Here is a 23,955-nt window from a genome sequence, read left to right as displayed (position 1 = left end):
GGGCTCTTAAAACTATGTGCTGGTATCACCCACACGTGTGGAGGGAGAGAGAAAGGAGGACATCAGGAGGCCCATGTTCTTCTCCCACATCTGTGAGCCAGTGGCGATGTATCAATGCTTGCATGATACCAAGTTACTGGCAGAGTGCTAGCTATGCAGAACTTGTGATCACAGCCCACGTATCCATCAACATGTAGGTTGCCTTGTGATGCAGGAGACTTGCGTACAGCCTGGACTGGCCACATACCACAATGGACAAAATAGTAAATGTTTTGAACTTCTTAGTTATTTTGTGGTCCTATGTGCAAAGTGTGCTTCTGAAATGGTTGATCCTTGCATCTATATGTCAGGAAATATTACTGTGGAAGAATGGAAAGCAACCATGGTGACACTATCTTTGATGAACCAGATTATGAAAATATTGTCAGTAATAATTAATTTTGGTACAACACTTTACCGTGGAGTATTATCATGTCTGTGTGCTGTAAATAACAGGTGTTATGGTGCTAGGAAGCAACAGAGGTTGGAGGAGCATCCAGTGGATACTGCATCAGTGTGGATTTCCCAGGAATCAGCTGATATGGGAAAATAAACAGATCCCAAGTGGGCTGCCTTATTTTGGTTGAAGAGCTCCTCTATACTGTTAGGGTACCCCAAAAGTCTGTCTGCTGTATTGGGCATCGGTATGGTAGCTGCTCTACTGCTAGGTTGATATTCAGCTCTGCAGCAAGACAATCTGATTGGCCAATGAATAGAAGAAGAGTGCTTCCAACGCAGTGGTGCTGTAGGGGCAGAGATAGGACTTACACAAAGGTACTACTCCTGCCAAAGTTCAAATTAGGGGTTTAAAGTGTGTATGCATAAACCTTGCAATATATGGTACAAATGTCTGCGACTTCCGGATAGAGGAAAAGCCTACCACCTAGTTTGTGAGATCACACAATGGTGTTACAAAGCACATTGGTAGCTAGATACAACCTGATTTTGAACAAACAAAAGTAGTTTATGCTTTCTATTTGTATATTAAGTAGCAATAAAACAGCCCCACAAACCTAAGACGACTGAGGTATGCTATTCTGCAGAACCAAAAGAGTGAAATATATTCATACACATCAACATAGCACACACTTCAAACTTTATAGTATCACTTTTGCTGAATGAGGCATGACTATCCTGGAATAAACTGGGTAAAGTATGAACTGAAAAAATATCAGGTAAAAATCCTTTTTAAGTTCATGGACTGCCAAGGAAGCTCACAACATTCTAGTAATATACATCACTGGATACTATAATCCTTATGATACATTGCCACCCTTCCCCCCCAAAAAAGCTTAAATCCTTGATATCTTGCTTCTTCACAAGAAATGATGATTCCAAAGCTTACTGAATAAATGCAGAATCTGTATTGTGAAATTCAACACACCCCTATACAATTTGCAACTTGATGTAAAACTATGTTAAATGCAATTTAATGTATGCAGCTTTCAAAAATAGCTATACTCCATAATGTGTGATAACATGCAGCGAGAGCTCTGCTTTTGTGGAATGAGCTACAGCTGTACCAAACATGCTGCCATGAATGGTTCGTGTTTGCTAATGACTGTTCATTTATGGAAAACAGCTAAGAAGAACTGCAAAGCAGGTGTGTTTTATTATTGTTTCAAATGCTGTTATAATTCTGCATAGCAATTTGCCTTTGACACTGTCTGCTGGCTCTGACAGGATACATTGTGACATCACAACTTCATTGTAATAAAATATTACAGCTCAGTAGCTATGTCGTTTTCATATTATAGCTGACTATTGATGTCACAACTAGAGTGCAAGAAGAAAATTAGAGTCAAATTTTCATACACAGTTTACAGGCTCCAGTGTATTAAAATATATGCATGAAATAATTATGCATATCTGGTAAATAGTGTACTATATGTTAATTAACAGGGCAACAAGGTCCATTTCGTCAGTAATGTGGCTGCTGTCTTCAGAAAAGAAGCAGTTATACATCACATGACAAGAAAATGATGATTTTAGGCTACTCAAGTCAAGTCAAAGAAGTCTTTATTCGATATTTCATCATAAAAGACATGCTACACGTCATATGATTTTAGGCTACTCGTTAACCCCAATGTAACTACTGAGGAAATTAACTAGATTGTAAAATAACTGCTCAAAGTTTTTTTTCTGTACTATGTTGATCTATTTGCTATACTATAAAATTAGTCAATCTCTTTTACACACTGGATCGAAGAAACGGATGTATAAGTACTGAGTTAGTTGGGAGTGTGTTGCAAGAAGGTGAACCCCTTGGAAGCCATTCTACATTTCCCCCGTAGAGTTCTCTGCATGAAAAAGTAAGTTGTGCAAGGACCAGCTGGCTGTGTGATGAGGCTCATAGTAATTACATCTAAATAAGGCACTGAAGTAGGGATAATAGCAGCATTAGGAGAAGGCATTAACAGAACTAAAGGACGTGCTTGCAAGAGACGCAGAGGTACACAGTCATGATCACAGATTAAAGCTGCCGCTTCGCTCCTGAATAGGGATCCCTGTAGCTCTAAATCTAGAACATGAAACTCCAAGGCTCGCCCTTTTGCTGTTGGACGATGTGGCTACTGTAGTCCGAATACAAGAAGCTGGCACAATTTTGACTTTGGGACATGGTTTTCAAGCCACTTCTTCATTTGAAAAACATGTGTTCAGCAGTCTCTATGTTGCACTAGCTAATATCTAATGTAGATTTATTCAAAGAGGTTCATAAATTATTCATAGTTAGAAAAAATACTTCAAATTCGAAACACCTTTTGAGAAAGCGAGAAATGGAGGATGAATCGACATTAAACATAGCCTTGTTAAGTAGAAAAATGATGGAGAAGTTAATCATTTGGGGTTGCTACTAGTTCCCTTAAATTGGTAAAGGATACATTCAGCACTACTCAGAGGCACACAACACCCAGAAACAGCCTCCTTTGTGGCATTCGTGGTTATAGGATTGGGGCCCTTCAACTAATTTCCAAGTAGAACTTTACAACTAGAGCCAACCTGAATTTGGTATAATGCTGAATGAAAAGCCACAGATACAAGCAAGATAAAGTCAACCTATGTGGGGCAAGTACAACTAGTTTAGTTCCGAATTAACTTTTACCTAAGGGGATTATTGGACTAATCTTCTCACCATAGGCTGCTCCCTTCTTGCACCACAAAGAGGCAGTAACAGTATGAAATCAACAGACGCTGTGATGGCACTGTGGTCTCCCAATTCTAGCATCACCTCCTATTCTGACCAACGTGAGCTGCAGCAGTGTCTATTCTGCTGCTCATGTTCTCCACACCTTGAGCCTCCCAACAAATACTCAATCCAGACTACTCAACCCTCTTGAAAACAGATAAGAGCACTCTTTGGCAGCGTTCACTTGCATATTTCATTAAAGGAGTCTTTTTGAGATATTCAATGGATTATTGAGTGGAGCAACTAAAGAAATGCACATTCAGCAAGAGTTTCTTTTCGGTAATCCCAAGAGGAGTTAGCAAGTGAGGCAATGAAGTTGTAAGGTAAGAGATGGTTTTTGGTGGCCATACAAAGAAGGCATTTTAATGGCTAGATAGCTGTATTGTGGAAGTGCTATCGGTAGAGGAGGAGACAAAGATGGATAGACACAAAGAGAGTTTCAGAGACAAATATAAAGGAGCCGCTAACGAAAGTGCGAAAGAATTCTTCACTTAACAAGAAATTAGAACACTTCACGTAGTGAGAAACAGTAAAAACATATCATTAAGGTTGAGCAAAACGAGGCAAAGGAGCAAACAAACTTTGGCAAAGCCAATAGGCCTGGCTTGCATTTTCTGGTTTGATTAAAAGATTAGAAAACGCCTGCTACACTGAAAACAACAAAAGAGGGATTATTTTCTGACTAGAAAACATCCATGTCCTACAGAAATGAATGTAGAGTGAATCAGTGTGTTTCTGTGATGCAAAACTGTGCCTAATGGAGTGAAAAGCAAGCACGTCATAGGAGGTGGAAGGAGGTGAGAGGGAAATACTTCTTTGGGTACAACCTAACCTTAGTCTATAAAAGACTTCATAACAATCGATCGACACTGCAGAAAGATACGCTGCCAGGCAAGATGTAAAGTGAGCTGTTTACATACTATGCAGCTCCAACATGGATTCTAAGGCTCCTTAGAAGGGGTACAGAGTACAGAAGGAGAAAACCCTGCGAAAGGCAGAGCGAAAAAGAACAATACAATACGATAAAGGAGGACAAGGACAAGAGATGAAGAGACCACAAAATAGAGATCCCAGACATGAAGGGGGCAGGTCGTAAAACAAAGGAGTAGTACTAGAGGTTCAAGGGAAGAAACCAGTGACCAGTGCAGCACGAGGACAGATCTTATAAGTGATAATACAGAAAGAGCCATGAATAGGTCAGAGTAAGTGAAAACACAAAGGGTATAAGTTAAAAACAGAAAGTGATGGCAGGAAAGGCATACATGGAACAAAACACAGAAGGGCAAAGTAATGCTAAGCGTGGCACTGAGGGGTTATTGAAAGGGCCTAGAATGTTAAAAGGGTGACCAAGAGATGATTAAAGAAGGAGAGAGGCAATCAAAAAGGAACACAGTTGATACTGCCATGGAGGAAAAATAAATAGTGTAGCAGGTGCACAGAGGTAGAATTGATTGAGCTTAACATAGGAGAGAGACCAAATGAGTTGAGAAAGGACATAAAATAGGGGAAAGAGCAGAAAAAGGGAAGGAAACCCATTTAAACTTATCAACTAAATTGCTTGTGTTTTTAAAATGAAATCGTTTATACTATTTTGTAAATACAATTATTTATTGCTTTACTTTTGACTGGGCAATAAAATACCCCAAGCTATAACTATGAATACATTTATTTTTGGCCGGAGGGAATATATTTGATAGTGTTCTATAAGAATTGAACACCTAGAGTGAAAACGTATTGCTGTTTTTATAGTGAAAAACAATTGTCTCATGTAGCGAAGTATTCAAACCACTCTTGGGCTTTGAAATATGAAACTTCATACCAATAATAGCAAAGTGCTGTTCTAGGTTTCTATAGTTAATGATCTGAAAACAAAGCTATTATGTGATGCATGCGGCACAGTTGAAGCACGGAGAAAAAAACAGGAATAATATATTTTATGAAAAAATGCGGGGACAAACATTTGGATGTAAAGGAGGAGAATGTGCTGAGAATAAAGATAGCCGAATGGGCTCACAAAAGGCACATCTGTCAAGGAACTACGATTAATCTATAGGGAATAACAGATAAATATAGGTGGGAGCGTACTGCCATTGGAAGATTAATCCATGAGGAATAAAACATGGCTTGTTAATCATAAGAGTTCTGTGGAATCCCAATGAATCAATACTCGAAACCAGGGACCCCAGCCTAAGCAACCTTCATAACTCGAATCTCAAATGAATACACAGACATACAGCCACAAGTATACATCATGCACTCACACAAATTCCAATCTAATCTTTGTTGCTCCTAATGCAGATTTTCTTTTTTTCAGCATATACCAGTACTTCTGCCACTGGCTTACTGCGCTGTGAGTGATGGCATTCTGCCCTTTCACAAGGTGCACATGTGCATACAACGTATTTCTAAGTGCCACCAACTGTACATACATTTTTCTGTTTCATATTTTTGCACAGCCCCCAGGAATCAAGCTAATGATACCAACTTCAAATTCGTAGCTCCTAATTTTACATTCCAGCACATTAACAAAGCATTTTAAAACGTTCAATTTAGCTTTTTAATGTATATATACTTTATTAATCTGCAGAAAGATTTAATTTGCTCAATAGTCGTAGACACCGTTGGTAGGCAACGCTGACAAACCTCAGGTTAAGAGCAGCTGAAATAAAGGATTAGTGTAGATAGGAGTGCATGGATATTGGAAGATGAATCCCGATGCCATAATTGAAAGGAAAGTAGGTATGAGTATGGTGACATTTAAAATAAATGCCTATGGAATAAAAGATGAAATTTTATGGTAAAAGTGACTGCTCCCAAATTCTCTAGCCTCGCTTTCTCTAAACAGGACTCTAATTACAAGGCAAGTTTTCAAACACAAAACGGAACCAGGAAATTTGACCGCCGAGGCTGCGGGTGCCAGAATACCGCCACTGCTGGCGGTATGTCTTGCTCCCTATTTCGACTTTTCCGCTGGCCCAGCGGAAAAGCCACATCAACATTGCTGCTGGCTCGTAATAGAGCCGGCTGCAATGCTGATGTGCAGCGGGTGCAGTAGCACCCGTCACGCATAAATGCGCGATGGGGCTATTCCTGGGGACCCCTGCACTGCCAATGCCAAGTGGATGGGCAGTGCAGGGGCCCCCAGGGGCACCCCGAGTCCCCTTACCACCAGCCTTTCAATGGCAGTGTCTACCGCCATGGACAGGCTGGCGGTAAGGGGAGTCGAAATCCCCAGAGCTGCCCTGGCAGATTACGACCGCTGGGACCGACATGGCGGTATACTGCCTGTCCCGGCGGTGTTACCGCAGCGGTACCGCCACGGTCAAAATGTGGTGTCCAATTCCGCCAGCGTTGGTGGTACGAACGCCACTATAGCCCTGGCGGCCACCGACCACCAGGGTTATAATGATAGCCTTAGTGTCTAATGCCAACCACAGGAAGTAACATTAAAATCCTAAAACTGGGAGAAATGCCACAGGATTTGAGCTGCTGCGCTTTGTATACACTCACATCTCGGTACATGTCCAACTGGTATCTCCACAAACATTTTGTTTTCGAAGGACAAATGCTTCGAATCGAGAGCTTTGACAAAAATACTTGAGGTTCTTTAGATAACACCAGTCACAGTTAAATGGGACTCCAAAGTATTAAAAACACTTTTTATTACATCCATTACTTGAGATCATACAAGCCTGCAGTTCACAAGAGTGAAGGGAATGCATGCTTAATGAATTTCAAAGCATGGAAATGTTTCAGGAAAAAAGTTTTACAGTCAATATGATAATAAGCATTGGCAAAGCCAATAGGTCTGGCATTGCCATTGATAATGCTTGTATCCAAATAAATTACTGGGGAAGCTTGGAGGCCCTGTATCAGTCTAAACAAAATTGGGAAAAACAAAAATATTTTTTGGTCTCAAAAAGCACATGTAGCCATACTAGTCCCTGGCACTTCGTTCCGTTGCCAGATGTATTTTGGGAAAGGGCAGAATGACGTCACATGCAGTGAAGTAAACCAGTGGCAAAAGTGGATTAACTGATTGCTCCATGCTGTATGTTGTAGCGGGCTGAAGAAAAATGTAAATGGCACAATAACAGACCAAAGAATGAAGAGGACTGGCTGAAAACCAATATGTGTAAGTATATTGAACATATCATTTCATAATTTAACATTTTGTTTAAATGTCTTGGCTAATGTCGGACCTAAAATAGGGTGTAACTGCACTGCAATAGTATAACCCAAAAAATGTTCATTTAATGAAAAGCAAACTAGCTGCTATAAGCATTCGTGTTAGAAATGAAGACCATGGTAATTGTAAGTACACCACTATAAGCAACAAGTACTGGCAAAGCCAAAAGATCTTGCCTTTGTGACCTATTGGCATTGCCAATTGTTTTCAACCACGTGGCTAAAGTTAAAAAAAAGAAGTCTTTAATGCAGCTGCCCACATCATTTTGTAGGTGTGTGCACCAGTTAGGCGCATGCCTACACTTTTTTCCCCTTTTAATTTACTGATCTGCGTTGGATCGGTAACCAAGAAGAAAAGAAAATGCACAAAAACATTATTTTCAAGCGGGCAGTGGAGCGGAAGTAACATGGAGGAGGTTGGTGGGAACACAAAAGCAGCACTTGGGAGAGTTGGAGGAGATGCAAAAGCAACACATGAAGGGCAGGAAGGGAGTAGATGCAACACAAAGGTTTGGAGGAAAGCACGGGCAGGGTAAAGAGGTGGGAAGAAGTACAGGTGGGCAAAAAACGGAGGGGATCGACGTGAAGCAGTAAAAGAGAGCAACAATAAGTGCAGGGGGAGAGAGGTACATGAGGGAGAAAGCTCAAAGGTACATGCTCTCTCATGGAGTGGTTAACACAAAAGAAAAATGTACTGATTGAAAAGCAAGCAGTGGAAGCAGAGATAAACAGGCAACACTCCATTGGAGGGACAAACACACGAATTATAAGCAGGAACACAAATAAGAAGCATTCAAATGATAGAGGCTAGGAAAGTCAACCAATGGACAGGCTCCAAGTCCCTCTATGTTCTTGGCAAGCCACAATATGTCTTGCACTGCCTAGTAGGCTAGTCCCAAAAATGGACACATAGCTCCTGATACAAAAACAGGAAGGGGTGTCAACAAAATAAAAACTAAATTATGCACGCACAATATTCATGAAATTGGCGAAGTCTTGCAAGAGGCAATGTTGGTACTGGGATCAAAGAGATAATACTACTTGTGTATACCTTCAGTACTGATGCAGTTGCAAAAATTGATTCACAGTCTAAGTGCACGTCGGCTTCGGAATCCAGCTTATCCTTGAGTTCTCTGCAAGATTTGGCATTTGCAGAGCGCCTGAAGATCCCCTTGGTGAAAGGGCCTGCTTGATAAAGGGAGATCAGCATGTCCTGCAAAGAAAACCCAAGAAATATTGCTTAATCACAACAATTGTACGGACATTCGAGATATAGATTATGCTGACAGTACTATAGGAGCATGATGTATATACTGTCCAGCACCAAACACCATGGAGAGGTGCTTCGTGTCAATGTACTTTTATTTTAGTCTGAAGATCCAGGACATGTGTACATGCTACTTACTCAAGCACCTCATTCTTGGGGCATGTGGTAGGAACCATGATTTAGAAGCCGCCAACTGCACTGAAGCAAATTGGCCTAGTAGTGATTGAAGGAGAAGGCAACATTTGGGAGACTGTGAGAAGGGAGTGGACACTATTGTCTTGAATCTTTTGTGTTAAAGGAAAGGTGACTTTAAAATGAGATAAAATCATTTTTTAACTGAGGGAAAGTAGAGAAAGATGTTATTAGTATATTGTTTGTGACAGGCAAACCCTACATGAAATGTTACAAGGCATGTGCTCAAATTTTGCTCTAGACAATATTTAAGCAGCAAGTGTATGGGATCATCAGAATTAGGCTTTCCAGGATAACTGGCTTTGTGGTAGTAGACCTGTGTGGAGTTCACAGAGTTCCACTCCGCAGAATTCTACGGAGTTGATTAAAAACTCTGTGGAATTCCACGGAGGTGGGCAATCTCGAAGCGCTAAGCAGGGTCCAGAGATCAGGCGCATTCAGGAGAGGGCAGTAGGCAGTTAAAGCTGCCGTTTCAGGCCTCTTGTGCACCAGCTGTCCCATGTGCACACGGGGCAGGCCGTGCATAAGAGGCCTGAAACTGCAACTTTCTTTCGCTGCCTACGCCCTGGAATGTGGATTGCCCAAAACTCCGTTAGCTCTGCCAGCGGAGCAGAGCTCGCCGCACACCCCTACTTTGTAGCTGTCTCGTGTATTAGAAGTTCCAATCTCCACATTATCCTAAATACCTATGCCAACCTTCAAAGTTCAAACTTTTTGAGACTCCTCCATAAAAGGACTGGATAGAGGTTTAGTTTAATTAAAGGCAAATACGGACACTCATTAAGAGACACTTTAACAATGTCTGTCTACTGGCAGAGGGTCCTACAATAAAGAGGCTGTGCAAGCACTTTAAGATTCGCTTGAGCCACTGAAGCATTGAAAATTATATTTCTACCTGGCTTGAGAATTATATTCTCACATATATGCCATTGTAAGCGCTTAGTAAAATGTACATTGAAGTAGTAAGCAATATCGAATTTATACGCTTATACAATTCCTAACGCTTAGAAGACAAAGATACAGTTTTAATGAAGATATTTTTTTACAGCGCTGGGTAGACCCTTTCCAGGACTATTAAATGACACTCGCTATGAAGTTTATTAAAATGGAAATTGTGGTTTTGCTGGCTTGAGGGGTTACATGGCTTACTCAAATGTGTAGATTTCTTGGTAAAACCTCCAGCGCTTACACGGATGTCGAGGCCTCTTACTTAATACACTGAGGTATCACCACAAACTTAGAACACCACGGCCCTAATGCCGGATGTATTACAAGCCGGCGTCAATGTTGTTGTGTGTTTCCTGTTGGGCCGGTGGGTGGAAACTGTTTCTGCCCACTGACTCAGCGGGAAACTCCGAATAATTTTAATATGCAGGTTGGAGCTTTTCTAAATTCATTTGAAGCCGCACACCATCAATGCTATATTCCGTTTGATGCACCTGCACTGCTCCCGCGAATCACTCTGAGTAGACTAATTTAATTCTTAGCCTCCAATTTCTACATCCTTAACATGTACAGTATGTTTTAACATTTTCAATTGTACATTTAGCCATTTTATTTATATACACTTTATTAATATGTTTATATTATTTAATTTTCTAAGCAGACCCGGACTTCCTGAGGAGGCTTCGCAGACCCCCAGCGGTCACCGGACCACAGGTTGGGAACCACTGGCTAACAGCATTGCCAGATGAACAGCTACTGCCACACGAAGAAGAACCTTGGCGCATTATTTTCAGGTACAGCAATAAAAAGTATTAAGGTCTCAAGTACTTGGATTTTATGAGGGACTAGCACAAACTCATACCTTTATCGGACATAATACAATTTCTCAACCTTGAAAGTGCAGCTTTAGGCACTAAACACAAGATGACAAAGCAGGAGCATGCCTAATGACCACTATTTCCTGAACATCAGGATCCTTTCCCATTTTATCGTTAATGCTGATATGTGGCCAAAAGTGGTGACATTCAGTGCGCTCCTAGGATTTTTTATGGGGCCTCAGGTAAGATATTTCCTCTGCCTAGGTTCAGAATAATTTTGAATGTATTACCCCTATAGTGCTGATTCGAGCCCTCCTGACACCAAACAACATCTAATTAAATGTTAAACTTTCAGAAACAGGAGCATACAAAAACAGGAAATAGCTCAAGCTGTTCTATATGTGACCGCCGAATTCCACCAACAGAAAGCTTAATCAAGCATTGATAAAGCTATTTCTTTTTTGGTCTTGGAGAGCAAACGTTTACAAGTACTTCAATGCCACCACTGTTCCTCCAGTTCCTGGAAAAATGGAATAAGAATGACTTGGTGTCATTGTGCCTAATGTAGGTTTAATTAACGAGTATTTATTAACAAATAATGCATCCTCACACCTGCCATTCTCACTGCAAGAGGGAAAATCAAATCGCTGTTTTCACCGTTCCATCAGGTGAAATCTGATAATGTTGTCATTAGTTCTCTTTTCCTGTCTTGTCCATCATTTCCTCTTTTTATGTCTATACTTCTCTGGCTGGAGAGTGATCTCTCACTCTGTTGAGTAAGAGTATTGGGAGGGGGCAGGTTAAGGATACAGAGGGAAAGACAGCAGAATAATGAAAGAGACGTAACAGAAGAAATGTAGAGCTAGAGATGAGGTAGACACAGATGAGGTAGGGAGAGAAATAAAGCATAGCGAGAAAGGTGGTGTAGCCATAAACAAAGACATAAAGTGGTAGAAAGAGGAAGAGCTAGACAATAAGGTCTTAGAGTGAGATAACTAGAGATAGGGAGCAGGAGATGTAGAGAGAGGAAGATTGCTGTTACATACTCTGGGGTGAGGCAGAGAAAGAGATGAGATGGAAAGAGGTAGGTTAGAGGGAGGTAAAGGCAAAAATAGGTAGGGGTAGACATCGTAGCGAGGTAGTGTGAACAGAATACAGAGGTGCAAGGAAGATAGAGCAGTTGGGTAGAGAGAGAGAAAGACAAAGTGAGAAGGCATATAGAAAGACAGGTCAGGTAAAGAGAGAAGAGAGGCAGAAGGGGAGAGAGAGACAAAGGGATGGAGAGAGAGAGACAGATACAGAGAGAGAGGGGCTGCCTGAAGAGTAGAAAGAAAAATGAAGTCTTGAGTAAACAGTGGGGAAGTAAAGAGACAGAGGTGGGGTAGAGAAAGAGAGGAGATGTTGACACAGAGGAAAAGAGGGCAAGCTAGAGAGAGGGTTGAAGTTGATATAGACGTAAAGAGAATGAGGTAGAGGTTTATGAGTTGACGAGAGAGGTAGAGACAGGTGAGATAAAGAAAAGTGTAAAGAGTGGTAAGGAAGTGAGTGTGAGTTGAAAGAGATAAGGAGGTGCAGAGAAAGATTAGATAAAGAAGGGAGGTTTAAATACTGAAAACAGTTCCTATAAAAAAGGGTAGTGAGAAGGGGGTAAGGTAGTGCTGAGAGAAATGAAGTAGAGGGGATAAACATAGGAAGGCAGAGGGAGTGGAGAACTGATGTGGCAACCAAAGGTTGAAGTAAATTGCGAGGCAAGATAGACAGAAATAGGCAGGGAAAGAGGACATAGGTAAATAGATATTAGGTAGAGAAAAAGATAATGTAGAGAGGTGAGGTAAAGAATGAGGAGGTTGAGAGGAAGATAATATAGCTAGAGGAGTTATATAGGAAGAAAGGATAGAAACAATGCAGTGAAGTGCACAGTGGCTGGGGTAGACAGAGTTGAGATAGATAGGAGGTAGAGGGGGAGAGATGTTGAAGTAAGCACAGAGAATTGTGGAGAGATAGGTGAGGTTATGGGAGAGCGGTAGAGATTAGGATATAGTAGGATAGACCAAGATGTACTGAGATAGTTGAGACAAATTGTTGAGTTACGGAGAAATGAAGGAAGAGGGAAAGGTACATAGGTAAGTAAAAATCAGTAGAAAGAGATTGTGGCAAACAGAGGAGATGTAGAAGAGATGGCATGAAATCAAATCAGACAAAGGTTTTATTCTATTTGATTGTCACAAACTGCTTGCCAGTATAAGAGTTGTTTGGGCAGCTTTTTAAAGCATGCCCATTGCCTGGCACTGCAGCCTGTGTGAAGTTTTAACTTGCCAATGCAACCTGGCAAAATAAACCTTTTGCGAGGCTTTAACCTTCCCTTTTAACACATACAAGTCACCCCTAAGGTAGGCCCAAAACAGCTCATTGGGCAGGGTGCTGTGTATTTAAAAAGTTGGACATCCATCTTTAGGTTTTATACACCTAGCAGTGAAAAATTCCCAAATTTGTTTTACGTTACTATGAGGTCTACATTTCCAATAGCATAAGATTGGGTTACCGTATTACATTTAATAACTGATAACATTTGATTGGGAACAGGTAGAAATGTCATGTTTGGGCAAATTTATTTAAATTTAAAATCCTCTTTAATGATAAAGTTGGATTTAGATTTTGAAGTTCGCTCACAGTCGTATTCCATGAAAGGAACTTGACACCAGCCTTTTGGTATGCTAGAACCCTTGGAGCCAGGGCAGGGAAAGGAATTTTCAAGAAACAGATGTGGACTAGAAGTTAACCCCACTTCAAAGGGTGGCACCAGGTATAAATATTGGACCTAATGAGCCACTCACAGTTCACTCCTGGACCTGTGAAAGATTTCAGAAAGAGTGCCTCATACTGCAGAGAACTACCCTGCTTCTTGAGGCCTGCCTTGTTTATCAGAGGACTGTCCAGCTTCTAGCAGAGGACTGGCCTGCTGCTGAACCCTGCCATGTTCTTCAGAGGACTACCCTGCTGCTTGAGTCCTGCCTTGCGGCTTGAAGGAGTGAGGACCATGTCCTTGAACCCAAGACTACAAGAGCGACTCCATAGTTCAGATGGTTAACCTCTGGTTATGAGCTACAGGGACACAACAAGCTCCAAACGCCTCCCTGCCTGCCCAGCTGGCCTGCTGCAACTGGCCCCACCTGGACCTGCAACTGGACCTGCCCGAGCTCCGCTGGTCTTTGCTGGAATTGGTTCCTGGTGCCCAAGACGTACCTCCCCAGATTCGGCACCATTTGCTGGCATTAGTTGAGCTTCTCCAATCAAAACCTTGAAGGTTTGAGCTCTGTGCGCCAGACTTTGAAAAAAGTTACGTTTTTCTGTGGGACTAACCTGGTCCCTGTATCAGGCACCCACTCCATTGTGGTTGGCCTAAACTTGTGACTTTGTCCCTGTCTAGCGTGACCAAGTACTCAGAGTTAGTGCTTCCTGCTTCTTGGCACTATTTTTACTTAAACCATTAAAATTGCATATCTCTGGTTCTATTGGTTGGATTTTTGTCATTTTGGTATCATTCTAAATTGGCTTCAGTTTTTTCTTCTGTCATGTTTTCACTAGGTTACTACTTGATTGGTGCATAAATTCTTAACACAGTGCCTCCAAGTTAAACCTGAATGCTTTTGTGCCAAGCTCTCATAGGGTTATGTACAAGTTAATTTATTAGCCTTTGTGGTTCACGTGACAAAGGCGGCGGTTGTAGTTTGAGAAGAGTTTTCACCCAACTCAATCAAAAACCCAATTTCTTACAGGTACCATCTGCAGAGTCACAGTAATGTTGTATGTAGTTATGCGCCATTGTGGACAAATTGTCTAGGTAAGAAACCAATACCTGTATCAGCCCTAGAATCCTTATTGATAGGAAGCTGAAGAGGTGACATGTGATAATGTGGGCAGTGACAAACTGATTAAAGGGCAGAAAGAGTTGTTGGCAGCATCGGACGCTATGGTGAAGAAACGGGATAATGTGATAAATTCTGGTTACTGTGATGGAGGTGTGCTTTACCTGCAGCACGAGGTGCCTCGAGAGGAAACCATAGTGGTGGCATTTTAAGACAAGGGTGCAAAAGTGTGAAGGGCATGTGGATGTGAAGGAAAAGAGGATGAGGGTTTGTTATCACCTCATTACATTTCTGTTGTAATGCTGATGCTTGAAAATATACTTAATATGGTGGAGAATCTGCAGAGTATCACTTATATCTGGGCTTTCACTGCACTACTGACAAAAAAAGACAACAAAGAAGTAATGCAGCCATTTTTAACAATGTCTGAGATCACTAGCACACTCTGGATGCCCTCTGGTGAAGGTGAGCCAATTTTACACCAAGTAAATTAGAGGTGATTTTAACTTTTCTTAGACTTGGGGTGGAGGCTCAGGGCAGGAGAATTTAGATTCTGAAGATTGGGACAGAAGGACTAGCTTTGGACATACAGACATCTTTGTGAAACCCTTGCTGGCTAAAAATAGTACATTCGGGCAAAACATATGATTTTCATGAGTGGAAACTTCAGAAACTTTTTGGGGTAATGTCAGGAGTGACCCAAGTAGGGCTGAGGTTTACATCATGGTCTTGGGGCTCTGTGAGGAAGGGCATTATGGAAGAACAGCATGTAACTTGTCCTTGTTGAGTGCTCTATGGCCTGGTTCATAAATTTTGTTTCCCTTCTCCTTCCCCTGCTAGCCTCTTCTTTACCCTTCCCTGCCCAAATATTTCCTGAAGTGGATTTCTAATACGAAGATTGGTGCGTGTCCGCCGTGTTTAACCCAAATATCAATGGGCATTTCCTTTAATACTTTAGTGTGTGTCCTGAAAACGAGGTAAGCTCTGTATTCTAAGTTCGAAAATGACTTATTGGCACAGTTTTGTCTGGCTCCTGTTATTAATAAAATATTTAAACACCCAGAGAAAAAGCCAATTCGTCTGGCCTTCTCTCAGTGCAGAACTCTGTGGAGAGTAGCCGGGGGACGACCCTAGGTGAGGGTTGAGTGAGTGCGGCGAAACTGGCCAAGGGCCTCCAGTGTGAAGGCCTCGCAGGGCTGGAGAGGCTGTTTCTGCTGTTGACAGATCTAAACTGGCTGCATGTGTAGTAAAAAACAATCTGTTTCATCATCATCTGGTAAATGCTGTGCTCCTTTATTAATAACATTAGTGCTCACAACAGACAACTAAAGCTGTCAGTAGCCAGACGCTAAACAAAAGAAGTGGGGAGAGGTCAGTTGTCAGTGCCTTCAGCAGGCTTCAATATTGTACTTCAAACTCCTTAGCTACTTTCCAAAACCTCGTTTATTTTGAGTCTAGTCACAGCAGCTTGAAAGGTCACTGAATCTAATGAAAGTAGGTGTACCTTGATTTCACCCAAGGCTTACTTATTTGCATACTTTTCGTCTTTGAGCCGTGATATCCGAGTTTCACATCTGCATAGAGAAACATAACTCAGAGTAATGTGTGTGAGGTCTGTTGTGGGCTGAGACCCAGCAATCTTGTTTGCATCGCAAACAAATACATTAACAAGAATCGCGAAAAGAAGCCTAAAATTAAATTGCCATGTTTTAAAATGAACCTTTGGCTTAAAAGGATAAAAACAATAGATGACTTGAAATGTAAAAATAGTATGGCAAATGAACAGCATAAGGAGGTAAAGGAGGGTCTCTGGGTTCAAGACTACTTAAAGCACTGTATGTATTTATAACCTGTTTAAACATCTCTCTCTCCCACAATGGATTTTAGGCACCTTACAGGAAGAACCTTCAATGGGGCCTTTAAAATGTGTGAATTCAAACCATAGGGATTCATTTGTTATATACAGCTGAACAGAAGGAAATGTGCTTATTTTGTGTTAAAACTCCTTTTTTATTCTCTTGATCAAAGTAAAGAGCTAGTTCCTCTGTTTTCAAGAGGGACCCTTGAAACAACTCAACAGTTCATTATGAAAGCCCCGCCCCGGCGCAACCTTGGGAGTGATGTGTGGCACAAAGCGAGAGAAGCGGAAACACGTGTTGTGGCAGAAACTCACCAGGACCGGCTTCGGCAGATTGTCGTTCTCGCAGATAGCCGAGAGCGGGAGGCCGAAGAGTCTGCCGGGGGCCACAGGGGAGGGGGACGCAGGCACGTTGTCCAGCTGAGGGCCCGGCCCTCGCCAAAAGGCCCAGTTTATGATGGATCTTCTCCTTTTGAATGGCTTCTGGCTCAAATCTGAGGGAAAAGGTGAGACATTTATTGGAATGGAGGTATCCTCGCCACAGCTGCGGTATTTACTCTGCGGCCGTTGTCACAGCAATCGCACTCATAAGCGACACTAGCTCCCTTCCAGCTGGCTTAGGGCACGCCACGACCTTGTGCGTGCTGGTTTTATGTGTGTGCATTTGTCACAGAACACAGTTAGGAATAAAATAAATCCCTCTTGCTAAGGGAACTGACAGTCAGATTTGAACACCACAAAGAAAATGGAGCCATAGTTTTGTTTTTGTTGTACTGTGCACAGCCACTACTCTTGTAATACTGATTGGAATTTTTTTAATTTTGTGTTGCATTGCCAGAACAAATTGCTATGTTCCTTTCCACAAGGAATGTGGCTTAGCTCCTACCCAGGCATACATACCCCGACACAATCTTTAATCCCTCCCTTGTCCTAGTTTCAGAGGGCATCTAGGCAGCAGCAAGAAAAGGAAGTGAACGGGGAACTACAAAGTCTCTTATCTTTGTAAACTGACTACTACTGGCCCTTCCTCTCAATGCTTAGTAGTAAATTGCTTAGAGCTTTAGGGTGGGAAAAGTAAAAGAAATCACTGGGTGCAAAAGATTTCCTGAGGATTCTTCCAGGTTAATCAGCGTTGGCGGGCTCTAAGCCACTCTCTCTAGAGTGTCTCTTCCTCCTGCTTCAACACACTCTGCATGCTTCGTAAGATCTACAACTGGATCCCTACCGTAACCAGAAGGGCGGTCACCCAAGCCCTCATAAGCAGCAGACTGGACTATGGCATCGCCCTCTACGCAGGAACCACGACCATGCTCCAGAAAAGACTGCAACACCTACAGAACGCCTCCGCACGCCTCATCCTGGACATCCCCGACCACAGCCACATCACAGCCCACCTGAGAGACCTGCACTGGCTCCCCTTCAACAAGATAATCATGTTCCAGCTCCTCACCCACGCTCACAAAGCACTGCACAACACCGGACCAGAATACCTCAACAGACGGCTCTCCTTCTACACCACAACCTGACAGCTTTGCTCCACTGACCTTGCCCTAACCACCGTTCCACGCATCCACAGAACGACCGCCTGTGGCAGATCATTCTCCCACCTCGCCACCAAGACGTGGAACAGTCTTCCTATCCACCTGCGACAGACACAGGACCTGCTAACCTTCAGGAGACACCTCAAGACATGGATTTTCGAGCAGTAATAGCACCCCCCCAGCACCTTGAGACCCGCACTGGTGAGTAGTGCGCTTTACAAATGCTATGATTGATTGATAGAGCACTTTTTCGGCCACTCAACTTACTTCTTATAGAAAATAATACAATACCAAGATAACAAATATGGCAAAGCCAACAAGTATCCCCTTTGAAAGGCCTTAGCTTGCCTTTTGGCTTTGCCAATGCTTGTTGCTGATGCTGTTCAGCAGCAGCAGTAAGAAACAAGCATTTGCAATGCAGTGGGTCTCGCATTTGCTCGAGTTAGAGCTATAAGCATTGTAAACTCCTAACCGGACTTTTCTTGCCACATAAACTGAAAATTAAAAGTAAAATAGTTTCACATAAGCAAGCAGATTCACAGTGACACAGTTGCCATGAGCATCAGCGTGAAGAGACACAGAAAAGGAAAAAAGTTTGCTCGCAGTCAAACTTTTTGGCAAAAGTGCAATTAGCCATGTAACATGGGCAATGCCCAAGGCGGTAACTAAACAACCCCAAGGAGGGGCAAAAGTAAAGCAGTTACCAATGATAAAGGGTTTTTGAAGAGCAAGCCCATGAATGAATGGTAGTGATGGGCGTGAGGTGGGCGTTGTTAAAAGCCCAGATACATACCAACACATCGGAAAAGCAGTGCTTGCGTGCTGCTATGCTCAACCTAAAAAAGCTTGCTGCCGATGCTGAAGAGCACCGTATTCCCACAAAAAAATACACCAAAAGCTGTCCTCAGTATGATGATTGCACGCATGCATACCTCATGCTCCAGCATAATGATGTATGTCTACACATGCGTGACTACACAGGAGCACACGTCATGATGTGGTGCCCATTTTTTTCTTTTAATTTACCATTCCAATATGGTGGTAAATTACAAAAATATAACAACTGCATGAAAAGTGTGTGAAAGAGCTGTTCATGAAAGAAGGAGCTCTGTTTCAAACAGAAGCTGCTGAAGCCTCCTAAAGGCTAGAATAAAATACAGTTTGCAAGAAAAAAGGGATGAGGAGAGGCAGGGTGCAAGTCAATGTTGCCAACGAGTGGTGGTCAGTATGGAGGAGCCGGAAAACAATGAATCAACAGAAAACTGGGGGATGGGAGAGTAACATGGGGAACACGAAGAGAGCACAAAAAAACAGGCACTACCAAGGAGAGATACAAGTGAGAGAAAAAAATAACTAGCTCCCTGAACATAAGTAGCGGAGGTTACAAGTTATTCAATCAGAAGAATGGTAAAGAAGTTATGCCACAGGGACGGGATAACCACAAAAAGAGGAAGAAAAGCCATTGAATGAGAAGCAAGCAAATGACATTAACAACTAAGCCAGCCAGTGATAAACCTGACGTAAATACTAGTATTTTTCACAATAGGTCTTTCAACAGGTAAAGCTATCTGGAGGTAAGACCTAAAAAGAGGTTAGGGAGACAAAACATTTTTTACTGGCAAGGAAAGCACCATAATATCAGAGAAAACAACTGGACTTAGATGAACAAACAAAAACAGAGGTCCATTGCTCTACATTTTACAAAGACTATATTGCATGATTCGTGAGGGTTTTGTGTCTCCCAGAATCATTTGCCAAAAAGATAACAGCATAAAACTGCTTTAAGAATAAGTAAAAGACTTCTAGTCGCTTTGTTTTTGGACCTAATGAAATAGAAGGGCTCTGCCAGTGTAGCTAAGGTCTGCATGGATTTCCAGTCCCTCAGGCAATGGTGGAAACTGATGCTGCAGGTGGAGTGCTGACACACTCTGGAACATCAGCTGACTCTCTTGGCGACAAAGGGATGCTAATCTCACATGTCGCGAGGATTGTTTGCTCTTGTGATCACATACACATTAATCAGGGATGAACGGTCCTCTTGGGAGTGGGCGGGAAGGCGTTTCACAAAATGTTCATAGAAAATAAAACACTGACTTAAAATTCTCAATGTCCGAAGCCAAGAACAGCCTGCCTCCCTGAACGCTGGGAGTAAGACGTAAACCTTGAGTATGAAATGGATATTTTCCCCTGCCAGGCATGCCAGCCTCAGCCCCATACTGTGCTTGTTTTCCAAAGCGACCATCTGTTCAGCAATGATAGTTAATGAGGTTGATGGGTACACAATTGAAAGTTCGGCAGCTAAATATACTGTGGCCTACAGCACAATACACTCCGATGATCTGTGCATCCTTTCTTTCAACATTTTTGAGATGGCATCATGCTTGCGCCGTCTTGGCAGCTGAGGATCCACTAAGTGATGTACTCTCACGTTTTACAAACTGAATAGAATTAGTGATGTACTCTCACGTTTTACAAACTGAATAGAATAGGGGACGGCTGTACCTCTCTGTATCTGCAGACACTGGTATTTCTGCCAAGAAGCCATATTCTATAGAGGGTACAGTTCGGCATCAAGTGTATGCCAAGTCTACAAAATCATGAGTCAGGTCTGCACTCTCCAATGTGACCCAATGACACAAAATAGGACATTCTCAAAATGAGCAGAGATAGCGTAAAGAGGCAGCAATATGATTTCAAAAGGAAGAGAGATATGAACAGGCGAGCACATGAAATGAAAACGAAACATTTCACTTGGCCATCTGCATACGATAGACAGCTTCTTCCTCTTGCTATAATTTTTGGGATTATGAAGACATTTGAAAGAATAACCCCTCTATTGAAAAAGGTATGATGTAAAATTAAAATAAAAAATGCAGTTTTAAGATGCTGTGAAAAAAGAATATTTTAAAAGACGGTATGCTTCACACATTAGTAAATAATGTAACATTTATTGAACTGAGCAATCACTGAAAAGGATATGTGTAGGGATAGGTTAGGGATAATGATCAGGGCTCGGTTTAGTGTAGGGCTAGGGCTGGAATAAGTTTAGCATTAGTTTAGGGCTGAATTTTGAAAATGTTTTTGCCATTAAAGAGTTAGTCATGTTATAGAACTCCGTCAACTCAAAGACAGCTCTCAATCTGGATTTCGCACCAACCACAGCACAGAAACAGCTCTCATTGCCTCCACCAATGACACCTGAAGCATCCTCAACTGAGAAGAAATGGCTATACTCATCTTCCTCGACCTCTCTGCAGTTTTCAATACAGTATCCCACAATTTACTCATCAGAAAACTTCACCACTTGGGTATCTGAGGACTGGCCCTCAAGTGAATATCCATCTTCCTCACTGACAGAACTCAATGAGTTAGTCTTCCCCCCTATACCTCAGAGCCTAAGAAACGTATCTATGGAGTCCCTCAAGGATCGTCGCTCAGCCCAACACTCTTCAACATCTACATGATGCCCTCTATGGACAGTGTCAGAGCCTACAGCATCAACATAATATCCAATGCAGATCACAAAGCTCATCCTCTCCCTTACCGACTCAACCAGCATCACAAAAGAAAACTTCGCCAACTGCATGAGCAACGTCACTGCTTGGATGACAAACAACTGCCTCCAGCCCAACACAGATAAAACCGAAGTCCTTTTATCCAGCAACAACCATTCCCCTTGGGACGCCTCTTGGTGGCCCTCTGAACTTGGCCCCCCCATACACTCCTACAGACCATTCCAAGAACCTCAGGATCATCCTGGTCACAAAACTCTTCATGAGCAAACAGATCAATGCTGTTGCCTCATCATGCTTCCACGTCCTATGAATGCTGCGCAAGATTTTCAAGTGGATCCCACTTAACACCAGACGAACAGTCACCAAGGCTCTTATCACAAGTTGATTTGACTACGGAAACGCCCTCTACTTCGGAATCCCAGCCCATGTTCTATGCCGACTCAATCACCCAGAACGCCGCCACCAGACTCATCCTGATGATTCTGCGAAATAATCACATCTCTCCTCACCTCAAAAATCTCCACTGGCTCTCAGCCAGGAAAGATGTAAGTTCAAGCTATTCACCCATGCCTACAAAGAGTTCTACAACACAGTCCAGCGTACCTCAACCACCCCCTCAACTTCTACCAACTCACCAGACACCTTTGATCTGTGTCTCAAGCAAAAGTACACCTCTGTCCTATCAAGTAGGCCAGAAGCAGAAGATGCTCCTTCTCGTACCTTGCAGCCAAAATCTGGAACAACCTCCTGCAACACCCCCTCCCCCACCAATGCACTTACAAAGGAACATCAAGACATGGCTCTTCCAGACGAGACAGGCAAGATCTCCTCCCCTCTCAGACCTGCCCTACTCAGCACCTTCTCAGGTGATTAGCCATGCTCTATGAATACACATAACATGTTATCCTAACAGGTTAATCTGAATTTTCTTCATCATAAAATCTTAAATGTAAGTTGTTCATAAATAGCATTCATTCCTGATGATCCCAGGTTTTCAGCTTGGAGTGAGGACACAAACATAAGGCGTCAGTATGTCAATTCCATAGAAAGGGGCCAAACTTTTCAGTTTCAATGGTTACAAATAAAGCTATTGAATAAGTCGACAGTCTAATTATAGTATATCTTCAAATACTACTTTGGAAGGTAAACTCCACAGTCTCTCAAAAATATTTAACAAACACATGCCCTTCTGTCCTTGCTACAGAGACAGCATGGAAACTCTGTCTTTATAATGGCTCTTTCCTTCTGCACACCACAATCACTATGTTTTCTGTTTTTACAGTCTCCAACAAAGTATAACATTTCTGTTTTGGCCACCCTTCAAACTTCCCCTCTGTAAAACATGCTAACCACAGCATAATAACCGTTCTGAGAAGTCAGGAACGAGGCCCATTCAAAATATCATCAGGGTGCGAGTGGGTATGAAAGCGTGTGTCAGTGGCGAAGGGGGCAATAGGATTGACTTATCGACAGTAAAATTGGAACTACTTTATAAACGGTTGCTTACCTCATCCACAAAACATAGGGAGCACTGCAACCAAGGCCCAAATGTGTCCCTGAAGTAGCTTGCTGAGCTTGAAGGGAAGCATGGGCCTGTCCACCGGAAACTGATGAAGTGGCCAAACATTGTTCACAACAAGCAGGCTTCTTTGTGTAACTTTTACCTTTTACACAATGGTTGAACATTCACCATTCAGAACTCTTTAATAACGTTTAAAATAAACTATTTAGAAGAGTTTGAATGATAAAACTGACATTAGACATAGAGACACTACGCACTTTACATAACACAACCTGATATATTGAACTCATTGCTTAAGAAGAAAATATATGTATTTGTGGAGAGACAGGTCATCAATACCCTTTCCAGGAGATGCCCTAGTAAAGTGACTGATCAGCTAATGCTCTGAGGAGTGGAAAGTTTGGGATAAAGTCTAGTTGGCCCATCCTTTCCCAGACGTTCATGAAGCAGCCATTCACATGTATGCCTTACGATCCACAGTCTGGTACAGAGGTGTTCAATGTAGGTCCAAGAAGCAGCCATTCACATGCATGTCTTACAATCCACAGTCTGGAACAAGGTGCCCAACGTAGGCTTCGGATGGGCAGGCCTAAGCCAGATTTCTGGGAATCCAATCAAGATACAATTGCATTCGGTAAATGTAACTGTAGCTCAATTACATTACCAGTGGTTATCCTGAGACTTTTGCACGCATGCAGCCTTCTTGTGCCCATGTCTGATACACAGGGTTCTGGTGGGGCCTGTACAGGATGCAAGATGCAGGCATCCTGGAGCACACAAACATTGATGCCCCAATACTGGACAATGCACAGGGTGTACCTGAACATCGCTTTTTACTGTTATGTAGTACTCGCTCATAAGGGTATTAGCTTAATGGTGTGGAAATAGTAAAGTAAACGAATAATACAAATTCAACGAAAGACATTATCCCAAATGCTTGAATAAACTTTTTTAATGAAAAACAAACAGTTTCCAATGTTTTGCAGATGGAATTCCAACGCAGTCCTCTGTGTGAGG

At 42.3% G+C, this 23,955-nt stretch overlaps 1 protein-coding gene across 1 annotated transcript in view; it reads right to left on the bottom strand.

Moving 5' to 3' along the window:
• ARHGAP20 (Rho GTPase activating protein 20) overlaps positions 1-23,955 on the bottom strand; it is a 252,881-nt gene that overhangs the window by 24,417 nt on the left and 204,509 nt on the right. The window contains exons 10-11 of the mRNA XM_069202303.1: positions 16,676-16,854; positions 8,466-8,627 (exon numbers count right to left, since the gene is read on the bottom strand). Coding sequence (XP_069058404.1) covers positions 8,466-8,627; positions 16,676-16,854 — 341 coding nt within the window. The remainder of the gene's footprint in view (positions 1-8,465; positions 8,628-16,675; positions 16,855-23,955) is intronic.

Source organism: Pleurodeles waltl, chromosome 8 (genome assembly GCF_031143425.1).
Source record: "Pleurodeles waltl isolate 20211129_DDA chromosome 8, aPleWal1.hap1.20221129, whole genome shotgun sequence".
NCBI classification, from domain to species: Eukaryota; Metazoa; Chordata; class Amphibia; order Caudata; family Salamandridae; genus Pleurodeles; species Pleurodeles waltl.
This window is presented reverse-complemented; position numbering and strand designations above follow the sequence as displayed.